The 13,011-nt window shown below is 36.8% G+C and overlaps 3 protein-coding genes across 3 annotated transcripts; 1 reads left to right on the top strand and 2 right to left on the bottom strand.

Annotated features, from left to right (window-relative positions):
* The first annotated feature begins 155 nt into the window (after positions 1-155).
* LOC126374955 (NTF2-related export protein) lies at positions 156-964 on the top strand. Its single transcript, XM_050021753.1, has one exon. It carries the CDS (start codon positions 287-289, stop codon positions 698-700), a length of 414 nt encoding a protein of 137 aa, XP_049877710.1. The 5' UTR covers positions 156-286; the 3' UTR covers positions 701-964.
* LOC126374956 (lipopolysaccharide-induced tumor necrosis factor-alpha factor homolog) lies at positions 955-1,495 on the bottom strand. The gene is made up of 2 exons (XM_050021754.1): positions 1,203-1,495; positions 955-1,115 (listed from the first exon to the last, which is right to left on the bottom strand). The coding sequence occupies exons 1-2, from the start codon at positions 1,493-1,495 to the stop codon at positions 1,001-1,003; spliced, it is 408 nt and encodes a 135-aa protein (XP_049877711.1). The 3' UTR covers positions 955-1,000.
* A 231-nt stretch (positions 1,496-1,726) lies between these two features.
* LOC126374954 (lipopolysaccharide-induced tumor necrosis factor-alpha factor homolog) lies at positions 1,727-4,206 on the bottom strand. Its single transcript, XM_050021752.1, has 2 exons — positions 3,569-4,206; positions 1,727-2,865 (listed from the first exon to the last, which is right to left on the bottom strand). The coding sequence occupies exons 1-2, from the start codon at positions 3,985-3,987 to the stop codon at positions 2,751-2,753; spliced, it is 534 nt and encodes a 177-aa protein (XP_049877709.1). The 5' UTR covers positions 3,988-4,206; the 3' UTR covers positions 1,727-2,750.
* Positions 4,207-13,011: the final 8,805 nt, after the last annotated feature.

Consider the following 13,011-nt stretch of genomic DNA (forward strand, 5'->3'; position numbering starts at 1 on the left):
AGTGCAACGTAGCGAAAAGGACACGGTTAGACACAGTATGTGAATGCACAGCGTAAAAAATTAAAATTCGTAGCCTTTCGTTCGGAAAACAAGAAAATTGACTGTCTAGGCAGCATGGTCTCATGATCTTAGCCTGTCCCTTAACGGGCGAAAAAGATAAAATTGACTTGACAGTTGACGTCATAACGACATTTGCACAATATTTTACAATTATTATCACATTATTATATATTTGCAATTTACCACTTATAATACATTATTAACGTGTTTTTTATTTACTTGTAAAATGTCTGAAGTTGTCGTCAAAAATGTCGACAGCGCCTGCGAGACAGCTGAGGAATTTACAAGAGTATACTATAAACAAGTAGACAACAGCCGACACTTAACCTCAAAGCTTTACCTGGATACGGGTTTGTTGGTGTGGAACGGTAATGGAATAAACGGGAGTGATAAGATTCAGAAGTTCTTGATGGATCTCCCAGGCAGCACACACATTTTGAAGACTTTGGACGCTCAGCCGATTGCAGAAACTGTAGTGTCGAACAAACTCACGTACCTGATTCAAGCTTGCGGAGATGTGACCTATCAGAATGACGACATCAAAAAGCCGTTTCAGCAGACATTCCTCATCGTGGCCGTCGATGGGAAGTGGAAGATTGCGTCAGATTGCTTCAGATTACAAGTTCCATACAACAACTAGTGTTACTATATTGTGGACTTTATTCACTTAGATAAGCTCTATTTGTAATTTAAATTAATGATACTGCTAGAAGTAACAGCCTATAACTTACATTCATTCAAAAACTTGTATCTAGTTTTCAAAGCTACTGAAACTGATTTCATAATAATGAACTTAATGTAACAATACAAGAAGTGTTTGTACAAAATACTTATCAGATTTTTACATTAATTATTTTAAGATTAGGTAGCATAAGAATATTAATAATAAAAGACTTGTTAAGTATTTCAGGTTTTATTTACAAAATCGAAGCAAGCTGTTTCAGATCTTTGAATATGTTCCGAGAAGTTTATCACAATTTGGACAGTAATGTTCAGCTTTCTTGAATGATTTTACAAGATAAGGAATTGCACCTAAGCAGCAAATCAGGCACCAACTGAAATAATAATCATTGAATTAGGAAATATAGCCAATAGTTTGCTGCTTGTTTTATTTAGATTTATTAAAAAGAAGAAATACTTACCATGTGAAACCACAAATGAACCCAGCCAGCAGGTGAGTTTTACGAGAGTTCACATATTTGACTTTAGTGTACACTCTTTCATGACATGAATCACAGGTGTAGTACACTGGGTTACTTCTTAGAGGCACCTGTAGTATGATAGTCTGATGGATGATAGGTTGGCTGGTCACTGTTGGACCTTCCACTGGTGGGGTGTAAGGTGGTGGTGGATCTTGAAAATTAACAGTCTCTGATTGCACTCTCAATTCTGCATAAGCTCCTTGATTTACAATTGCACCACTCTCCACATGCATATTGATGAAAAATGTAACATTTACAAAACTCTAGTCTACATACTTTATTCATAAATATGATATTGATCACTCAACTCAACCTCTATTGTGTGATCCGACAATGTTATCAGACAACCATTTACTAAGCCAAGATAATGATATATCTTATCAATTCTGATAACTAAATAAGTGTACATTCTCTTCCATTTATTATGTATGAGCAAGATTTATTGTAATAAATGAAAAATAATATATTTACCAAAGCTTTATTTAAATGTAAATTATATACACACTAATCATAGAAACAATAAAGATGTAAAGAGGTAAAATAAAAATTAATATTAACTAAACCATGTAAAAAGGGGACGTGAATAATTTAAAAGTACACTTCTAAAAAAACCAGTCACGCTGCAACATAGCAGCAGAAGTTCCATGCACCGTAATTAATTTTTTTAAGCATTAATATAGTATAATACTAAAAATGTGGTTGGAACACAACAGTAGGCACTTAAATAAATTATTATATGGAGACAAAATAGGAATTAATTATACAATCTACCAAAAATATTTTCTTTATGATTATAATATTTTATACCTATCATGATTTTTAATTTCTATCTATTTTATTGAACATGTAGTTTTTTCTGTTATCATTATCATTCAGTCTAACCTTCAGTCAACAAGGTAACCTGCTGCAGACATGGTTTTCTGTCAATTTCATTATAACTACCTAACTAATGGCTTTTGTAACATCATAAGAACAGTTATAGACAAATATCATAGAAGAATGTGATGTTTGAAGATGCCACTAATGCATGATCACATGGCTGACATTTAAAAGTTTGGAATGTGTATTATATTCAAAGGATAACATTTTAATACCACATACTATAATAATGTATGTCACAACGAAGAATAAATAACTTATTGGATACAGAAAAATATAAATTGAAATTTAATAAACAAGACAAAATAGGTAAGTTAGCTAATTTTATCACTAATTCTAAATTGCAATTGTGAGAGTGCCTCACAAAATTGTTGATTGCAATATGGAAATATTAAATTCATTCTAGTTCAAGATTATATGCCCCTCGGTGCAATGTATTACCTGTTATAATTACAAACTGTCTAAAATCACAAGATTACAATTTTGAAAATTCTAATGACAATTTAAAATGGCACAGAATAACATGTCACAAAGATTAAATTTTGTAAAGATAATTTGAATATAAGGTAGGCCATATTCTATTGTCATTTCATAATGTCCTGGAAACATTTAGCATTTGTTACTTTTTCCAATGAAAGTGTTGCAGTTGGGGCAATAGTGCTCTGCATCTTTGAATGTATCAAAGCAGTACGGCACCAGGCCCAGGCAGCAGAGAGAGCAGACCCTGTTGACAAGAAGAAATAATTAATAAAACTACTCACATTAAAGTGTCATTTCAATTAACAAGTGACTCATCATACTGTGCAATTCTATTAAATAAACATGAAATAGATAATGGGTGTTCTGTGAAACCAATTAACCTGATTCTAGTATAATAAGTACTTAAGTCTAAGGACTAATCGCCAGATTATAGGGGAAAAAGTACTTAAGATAAAACATACAGGGAATGAAAAGTAAGAAAGTATCAGGAATAGAAATTAATTTGTAAACATCTTATTTTCTAAACATTCAAACTACTTGCATTACATATTCTAGTCAACTTGACACCTTGCCTGCCATTACCCTCCATGCGGCATGTAATTAGTAGTTGTGAGCTCAATGCCACTATGAATGTACACTACATGGCTCATAGTCTTCAGGGTAAACTGTCAAGTTCTCATGCACAATCAAAATAGGAAATAGGTATTTCCTTTACCTAATCTACTCAATTTCCTAATGATACTTATTATGATAGATACCTGTTATTAAAAGAAGTACATACTTATTGTTCTAGTTTTTATTGTTTCTATGTTTACTTTAAATACTTTAAATTTCACAGAAAAGAGAACAGGCAATGGTGATACTGTGGTACAGAACATGATAGTAATGTCAATTGATATCACTGTAAAATAATCATATTAATTGTGGAATGAGCTTGTTCTACTTACATTGTGATAACACATATGGATCCAGCAACCAAGTGAGTGTGCCAAGCTGTTGTGTACGTTACTCTGGTTGTAACGACTTTGCCACAGTTGAAGCATGTTATTGTAGTTGGCTCGCTGCCCACTGCCTGGGGGACTACGATGCCCACTGGCACAGCCACGCCGGGGCCGCCCATGTCGCCGCCTTGCGGCTGGGTGACATGGGGGCTGACCCCTGGCGGTGGATGCGGGTACACTCCTGGAGCGGTAAACTGTTTTGGAGCTGGTTGATGCGGATACGCCCCAGTTGGGGCATACGGCTCGCCTCCAGGCGCAACAAAACCATATTGTGGATTACCCACGACGGCAGAGTACGGCGGGGGAAGATCATTCGGTGCCGAGGGCACATTTTCCATATTGCTCACCCCTGGGGTACTCGTCATTTTTGTCACGGAACAATGCACGGATTAAAGTCGATATATCACAATATCCACTAAATAAAACACAACCACGTTAACTTACTCCCAATTATTATCTGGTGCTATACGTAGCTAGCAGGTAAACTGTAAATTTTTGCAACGCAGTACGTAAACAGGGACAGAATTGGATAAAGAAAATAATCAGACGATGGATGACGACAATGACGTCACTTGTCATAATGTCAAAAACATCCGCGAACAAAGTGCGGTTTTTTTTCACGATAGTAGCGCTTAGGGCCTCATTACAAAATCTATCTAATAAAAACTTAGAGCAACACGGGCGGAGGCGATAAAAAGTAAGAAATAGTATTTTGATATGGATGGATCTAGGATCTATTTTTTTAAAGTTCCGAACCTCAAAAGGAAAAATGGAACCTTAAAGGATCACTTTGTTGCGGTCCATCCGTCCGTGTGTCTTATTGTTTTCACACGAGGCTACGTATATCATGTTGTTAATTAGACATACTTAGTATATTATTGTTTACTAGATTTTCACCCACGACTACGTCCACGTGTACTTAAATTATATCGCCACACAATCAAGTGTGCGTCAAGCTAGCGGCCTCAAAAAAAAAATGGACACGAAAAAATAATTTGACCATACCAAAAAATAGTACTCTTATTGAAAAAAATAGTACCTGTTGTAAAAAAATTAGTACCATCACGGTTCTGGATTTATAGCCATGTTTTATTGCACTTGCTAGCTTGACGGTGAGCGAAATTTGGCGAGAGTTAACGACAAGGTCTTTCGCTTTGATTTAAACGCCAAAAAATAGTACCGAAATAGTACTCACCCCCTGCAAAATACCGAAAGTAATACTTCAACGGTTCCAAAGTTATAAAGGCAGTTCTTTGATCCCGCTAGCTTGACGTTTTGAAAATACCTATTATCTGGGGAACGCTTGCATACTTCAGTATGTAACTAATGTCAATAAACTCGTATGAAATAGTACTCCCTACCATCATAATTTTGATCCGATTCTCTTTGTAGAAATGTTAAAAAATCATCATAACCTATGCCATACATTTGTTGTTGATACAGTCACGTAGACAATTACATAACCTCACAATTTATTCGTAAGTATTGCCATTTTAGAGGTCTACCCTACCATTTCTGTGCACTTCAGAGTGCTGCTATTACAAAAAATTCCTATTGCATACACCCGTATGTACTAATTTTAATAGAAAAGGCTGCATGGGTCTAGTTCTTATCGAAAACAATCTGTGATTTTAATACATCATAATACATTTTTAATCTGCTGTTTTATTTTATAATTTATACCTTCATGTTCAATTTGTTACGGATCGAAGTGTTTGTTAATAAACAATTTGCAGTATTTGTAGAATAACTCAAAGAGTTTCAACAATGATATTACTTTCATCTGACAACCCTGGCACTTCACCAATTTTTACCCAAAAATGGGGAAAAATACTAAAATCTGACAACATTCTTGAGCATGTGTAATAATTTTGTTCGCGACTGTACTTGTCTTGATAAATGTATGACATAGGTTATAATGACTTTTTGACATATTTCTACAAAGAGAATCAGGTTCAAATTATGATGGTAGGGAGTACTATTTCATAAGAGTTTATTGACATTAGTTACAAACTGAAGTATGCAAGCGTTCCCCAGATAATAGGTATTTTCAAAACGTCAAGCTAGCGGGATCAAAGAACTGCCTTTATAACTTTGGAATCGTTGAAGTACTACTTTCGGTATTTTGCAGGGGGTGAGTACTATTTCGGTACTATTTTTTGGCGTTTAAATCAAAGCGAAAGACCTTGTCGTTAACTCTCGCCAAATTTCGCTCACCGTCAAGCTAGCAAGTGCAATAAAACATGGCTATAAATCCAGAACCGTGATGGTACTATTTTTTTTACAACAGGTACTATTTTTTTCAACAAGAGTACTATTTTTTGGTATGGTCAAATTATTTTTTCGTGCCCATTTTTTTTTTGAGGCCGCTAGCTTGACGCACACCCAATCAACGTATTTAGATACTGCTTGCTTTTGTTTCTTGCATTCTGAAGATTGCAGGTTAAATTGGGTCATACCTACATACCTACTCTTACTACGCTGTATTAGAAGTTAGCGAAGGTATTAACATAAGCCGTTGAAGATTTCTAACATACTTAATTAAAATTAAAGCAATTACATTTCCAATGGGTTGTCGTAAGACATCAAGATCAAGACATGTTAAGTGGTTGTAGTAGAGTGTCTTATCCATATCACCTAAATGATGAATACCCGAGGCCGGTCCTCCATTTTTTTACGAATTTCATAACTAGTAAGGAACTAAACTCTTGAGACTTATAGAGCAGCGTGCGTATCTGGCACTTTTTGCTCCAGGGAATCGAACCCGGAACCTCTCACCGTACCTTCGATAGCATCTATCGATGACTGCACTACCGGCGCTTTGGAATTGGATAATAGTCTGGTTGTGGTGGGTGGTGTTGGGTAACAGAGAGTGAAGGCGCAGCGCCGGCGCAGCCAGTGGTCCTATCGAGGCAGAACAACGCGCGCGCACGCAAACTTTGCGACTAAAGCCGGCATACCCTCAATACGTATTTTTTATCGAAAATTACGCACCAATAGGTAAACCGAATACGAGTTTGACTGACGACAAACTATTCTAGTGCGTGTGGTAATACAAAAGGACTGCTGCAAGGTAAAAGTTTTGTTTACTAATAAAATTATGTAATAATAAGCGCGAATATTACGCTGAGATGTGTCTTCGTTTCTTCGGAGTAAATATGCTGTATATAAGATTGTATTGTTTGTAGGTATGTTGCAATAGCATTTTGACAATGACGCTCATATGCCGTTACATTTATCATTTAAAAGTTTTAAATATTTTATGCTCTTCAGTAAGAATTATATTACGAAAACTTTGAGGGATGATTAAGAGCATGATTCTGGGTAGTTATCAAGCGGAGTTTTCCGTTGCAAAAGTATGTAAATGAAAATAATTAAAAATCACTAACATTTTCATGAATTTCGAATTCCGACAGGATATTCCACTTGATATTAAGTCAGAATCATGCTCTTAATCATCCCTCAAAGTTTTCGTTACGGTGTCACTAACAACCGTATGCACTTGTATGGCTATCTAAACATACCTACTTGTACGGGGTGTAAGTGACATCCTAACGATATGTTATGTTATGTAAGTGTAATATTCTCTGAATTAAGCTGTAAGCTCCCCAAACAAAATAAAATAAATAAATAACACCTTGTACATGATATGATAAAAAAAATACGAATGGACCTTACAAGGTCGTGTTATTGTTTTATTCGGGATGGACCATAGAGCAACACGGACCTCAGTGGAGGATGAACAGGGCCAAAACACCCGCAGCTACTCCTAGTAGCTGTTAGTAACGAGATATGGTGGGACCCATCGCCCAAATAGGTAGATACTTTATTAAGTTGGGTTTACATTGAAGTTGAAACATACTAATTACTTTTTTTTTTTTGACGTGACTTATTGTAGATTTGCCGCAGATGGCATTAACTACTTGGCCGGACAAATGGGGAGCGCTGAAGGCTCTCACCCGGTATACTAATTACTATTTAACGTACGTAATAGCCTGTATATGTCCCACTGCTGGGCACATGTCTTCCCGTAATCAACCGGAAGGGTATGGAACATGCTCCATCACACTGCTCCAGTGCGGGTTGGTAGAGGTGTTACGGCTAGTAGCCTGGGACCAACAGCTTAACGTGCCTTCCGAAACACGGAATCATCTTACTTTAAACTTATCCGTAATCCCTTATGGGGTAGGCTATATGGGAACATGATTGATGTTTTTTACAAGACTTCATCGAAATTACTATGAAATGGATTCCGTTAGGGTAGAACCATAGCGCGAAAAAAAATACGAGTAAGTACAACTCATTCCATAAAATTAACCTAGCTATACTGTACATCACCACCACTAAGCGCGAAAACATGATAATGCTGTAAATGCAAAGAGCACAAAAACATATTGCGCAATCCCCTTCAATTGGTGTGGTTAACCGCCTAAGATTAACTTTTTTCCAATGGCTACCTCCCCTGCGGTTTGTCGAAAAACTATGTTCCGTAACAGTGTGGCTGCGGGCATTACCCACCAATCAAAAAAACTGCAACCAAAGTGATTGCATCTATACCAATCATAGAACTTTAAAAAACCTTTAAATTACTTACTTACTTATATAAAACAATATAGAGTCTACATAATTTTTGGAGAAAGCCCTCTACGCTCGCATGTATACTTCAAATATAATTTTTTCCCTTTTGATTAATCACTACATAGTAAAAAACAAAGTCGCCTTTTCTGTCCCTATATCCCTATGTACGCTTAAATCTTTAAAACTACGCAACGGATTTTGATGCGGTTTTTTTAATAGATAGTGTGATTCAAGAGGAAGGTTTATATGTATAATAGTGGAGAAATACTGTTATTTTTGAGGTTTTTTTAATGTGATGTCGTAAAGAATTTCATTTTTTCCTCAGCATTGCACCCGAGCGAAGTCGGGGCGGGTCGCTAGTATTTAATACGTAAGTGTCATTACTTACCAACTACCCGTGTAGCTAAAAGACAATTGTACCTATTATCGTAACGAACAAGTTCAAGTTCTCTTCCATTAGGGACTTTCCAGGCTACGATCCTCAATACAATATAGATGGCGCTGTAAGATTTTTCTTCGTTTAACCTTCTTATTTCATGGATAACAGACATACTTATGCATCTTTTATCTTTTTTTTTGGGTATAAATGATGACTCTTTTTATTACCCCCGGGAACAATTTATTTATTTATTTATTTCACATATACATAGTCATTACAGATAAACCAAATCGACAATGTATGCAAACTATTTACTAAAAAACTTTAGACTGATATTAGTGAATTCCGCCAACGAACATGTATATAAATCTGTGTCCGGGTTTTCTTGAGCTATTTCGTTAATCGCGCGAGTAGCCCGGGCAATAGGTGAGTGCTTCCCGAGGTTGGTACGACTAATACCTACTGCGAACATTGTAGGAAGACGCCTAGCCGAATGTTCAATATTGGGTACAATCAACCTTAGACATCATTAGAATTACATCTTCCACCCATTATTTATCTGATCAAAATAAGGAGCAGCAATATAGCTAGTAACATAATAATTCATATCTGATCCAAATAACAAGCAACGATTGGCATATATGCCTTTGCCATTACATTATATTTTTAAATAATTATGTACCCGAGCAATAAGAAAATAGGTAATCATTTCGTTAAATCTGTACAGCGCCATCTATATTGTTTTTGGGGAACGTAGTCTTTAACTAAGTAATCTGTTTGTATTATTGCCGGAAGTACAAAACATAACACATAAGATCACGACTAAATTATATATTGGGGTAGTCAGAGTTACATCCATCTCAAGATGAACTAAGTACCGACACGTCACTGAGTTTTCTGTTAGACCAACGTGATAGGTGGTGAGCCGTATCGCCGAAGTACAAAATTACATTAAAATTAGGTTAGCGGAACGTGACAATCTTATTTCTCCCTTGAAATAGAGAGGAAATTTAGAATAAGTAATCAAGTCGACTGCTTTCTCTACACACCTTTTCCGCAACTCCAACGTCTCTACCGAGCAGGTACTTACCCAGGAAGTAACCGCGGTGGTGCGGAAATGTCTCACAGTAACATGCTACTTGTAACCAGCGTACCTACTCTCTAGAAGTGTCGTGTTATGAAGCCTATTGAATCAATTCAAACAGAAAAAAAATAGAGCCAGTCATAATATACTTTTTCTACTCCTCTACTTTAATCTGGCATTTAAATAACCAAAAAGTCTAATATAAGTACATACATAATTAAACTCTTTGAAAAAGTGTACGCTCTATGGCCTATAAAAGCATTGTTTACAAAGTGTAACTGTACTATAATGTCGCCAAAAAAGCATTGTTGTTGTTTTTTTTTTTTTTGACCTGGAAACTGGCACCTTTACTTTGTTTGGTGCCATAGATATACTATAAAAAAAAAGTATACATTTGCCGCCATTTACCCGCGCGTTGGAAAATAAATTGGAAAATTTTGGTTTCATTTAAAATTACGTCGTCGTAGAAAAAGTATTGTATGCAACGTTGTATAACTAGGTCAAAAAATGCTCGTGGCGTCTCTTATTGCGATGTTCGCCAAGGCTCACATCGCAACTCACGCCACTCGCATTTTTTGACCCTTCTTATACAACTGTTGCATAAAATACTATAACAATGGAGTTTTCTATGATGAATCTTTTTTAGATATGAGTGCATTGCATCGATTAAATCATTACGATCAATTTGAACGTAAGATCTGTAACTGGTAAAGACCAGACACTGTTTCAAAACTAGATGATTATATGAACTAAGTATCCATAGTTCACCGGCTTTCCACCAACACGTTATAGGTGAGCCGTTTCGCCATCTATAAAGGTCGAGCCGATTTTGATGGTCAAAATCTCAAGACACCCAAAGCTTAACAAATTCTCATGCCTTCCTGGTAACTATATAGTAATGACTATGCGGGTAACACACTTACCCAGACAATAGGCTACACAGGTCATCATAATAATAGTGAACAAGCGGCTGGATATACCATATCTATATGACAACTTTTGATTCGATAAAAGTAACTAAATACGTACAAATCTGTCACTTCTACTAGACAAGGTGCACTACGATAGTGCTAACCGTGTAATTAATGATAATTATGGTAAGTATCAAAGCAAGCAGGCTGCAGCAGATGGAACCACACAGAAAATGCTTCTACTTATAACTGCGGGCTGTTTCCAACTGCAGGCTACTTTCACCAGATACTTGTCAGGCAGTCATGTATCCCTAATACCCAGGAAGCAGACAGCACCGCAGTGTGGACCACGGTGATTAGTTGGGAGCAGGATACCTCTCACCACCTAGAATTGTGTTGTCTGTTTATCTAATAAATTCAGGAAACAAGTATGACGGGCGGGGGTTGTTATGATAATTACTTAGCAAGCGCTGACCAACAGATCTCACCACGCACATTCTGTCTACTTGTAACAGCAGGCTACTTTCACCAGACACTCCTCAAGTAGTCATGTATCCCTGGTACCCAGGAAGCGGACAGCGCGGAAGTAAGCCTACGGTGGTTAGCTGGGACCGATGACTATCGTTACAGGGCTATTTTCTATGACGCAACCTCTTGTGCAATGTAGAGCTTTTAATTCGATTTACTGCTGATGTTTATCTTTTGTTACTTGCGTAGGAACAAATTGCGTTTGTTATGTCTTTTTTCTTGCCAATTTATTTAAGTCTTAGGCGTACTTACATATAGCGTGTCACATCCAGGATGTTTTAAAGAAAGGCCAGGTCAAGAGTGAACCGTGAAACCGGCTGCATGAAGACTTAGATGAGAGCGGAAGAAACGAAAGTGGGGTGTCAGGCAAAATTGTAGTGAGCGGAATTCCGTGGTCTCTACCTAGCCCAACAAGAAATAAGTGTGATCTTTTAGTATGTAAGTATGTATTATTGTTCAAATTGAAGTGGACTGTACCTACTGTGGTGGATTGTACGAATCACATTTCATACAGATTTATCAAATGCCAAGATTACTGGTCTGTCGCGAATGATTTGCCAGTTGAATCTAGAACATTAGGTTTGCCTCACTCACATCTTACTTCCCTAACGTAACCGTTACAGTCTCGAGAACCGACCGACGTAATTCAACACATCCTACACAGTCCTGCTTATCGCTATTGTGAGAAAACTCACAGGAAGTTTGAGCAATAACCTAATGACATACACAATTTACTCCTGTATCTCCTAGAGGTGCGCAGAATCACAAATCATAAGGCGTCCTCCAGCCACTTGATATAGACTACCTATATACTTATAAGTATGACGTACCATATAGTGACACTTTCATGGAAATAAAACTCATAAATGTCGTACTTAACGTACTAAATCTGGCAGCCCTGCACGTCGTTTTAAATTTTGCAGTAACGACAGAACGGTTAATATTGTCTAACACAGGTATTTCTGTGTAAAACGTAACCGATGCTATAGTTGTCAACAGTTTTAGCCGTTCGTGTACAACACTGACACTTGTGTTCGATACTTGTGCCGACAGAATGGACACATCCGTCTATACAAAGTACTTGTGTCAAAATCTGGTGTTAATATACTAGCCTGCAAAACTGAGTAGGTACTACAACACTTTTTGATTATTCTTGCCTTCCGCCCAAGAGAAAATGTAGATGAAGGTTAGGTGAAAAGAATTTAATATCAAGTAGGTACATCCTATTACTTTAAAACCGTCGTAAAGGATGATGTCCTATCTAGCAGGTTGTTCATCCCGTCGCCGTATGATCCATCAAACCCACCTTAGGCATCAAAAGTAGCACCCAGTTGCCTGGCGGTTCTGCCCAAGTTTTTATGCTATGTTATGATGTAACCACTCACTACCTATAAGTTCTGTTCTCAGCGGTAAGCTAATTTATGTATGACTAACGAGATGAATGGGTTCTAGATAGTTGCATGCGACAGAACTAACGTGTTCATTTATATTATCCAGTTATCTCACGCGCGTAGAGGATAAATAGAGATGCGTACTTGTAAATATTATACGTGCACGTGTATGTGTAATATATTTTGACTGCACTATTAAATTATCAGTCATTACTCATATCTCTGCCCACCCCATTAAGGGTTGTGGACGTGGGTTTATGTACTTATATATGTAAGTATATCAGGTATGTGGGGAGCGCTGAGAATTCTTTCTTCTACATAGGTATATACTTGAAAAGTAATAAAAAATCGAATTCATTGTCATAGATTACTATTACAGTTTGATGAATTAAGAAAAATTACACTTACACAATTGTAGCGGTGATCAAATCAAATAAGATGTTGAAGCCTGAATAAAAAAAATAAGAAGTTAGTTCTAGACGAATAAGTAGGAGCTAAAATGTGCAAGCTCGCGCCTC

The sequence above is a fragment of the Pectinophora gossypiella genome, chromosome 18 (assembly GCF_024362695.1).
Source record: "Pectinophora gossypiella chromosome 18, ilPecGoss1.1, whole genome shotgun sequence".
NCBI lineage: Eukaryota > Metazoa > Arthropoda > Insecta > Lepidoptera > Gelechiidae > Pectinophora > Pectinophora gossypiella.

Coding starts and splice junctions, on each gene's coding strand:
- LOC126374955 (XM_050021753.1), top strand. CDS start 287: ATGTCTGAAGTTGTCGTCAAAAATGTCGACAGCGCCTGCGAGACAGCT.
- LOC126374956 (XM_050021754.1), bottom strand. CDS start 1,495: ATGCATGTGGAGAGTGGTGCAATTGTAAATCAAGGAGCTTATGCAGAA. Junction 1,116..1,202: donor TTCATTTGTGGTTTCACATG/GTAAGTATTTCT, acceptor TTATTATTTCAG/TTGGTGCCTGATTTGCTGCT.
- LOC126374954 (XM_050021752.1), bottom strand. CDS start 3,987: ATGACGAGTACCCCAGGGGTGAGCAATATGGAAAATGTGCCCTCGGCA. Junction 2,866..3,568: donor TCCATATGTGTTATCACAAT/GTAAGTAGAACA, acceptor TCTTGTCAACAG/GGTCTGCTCTCTCTGCTGCC.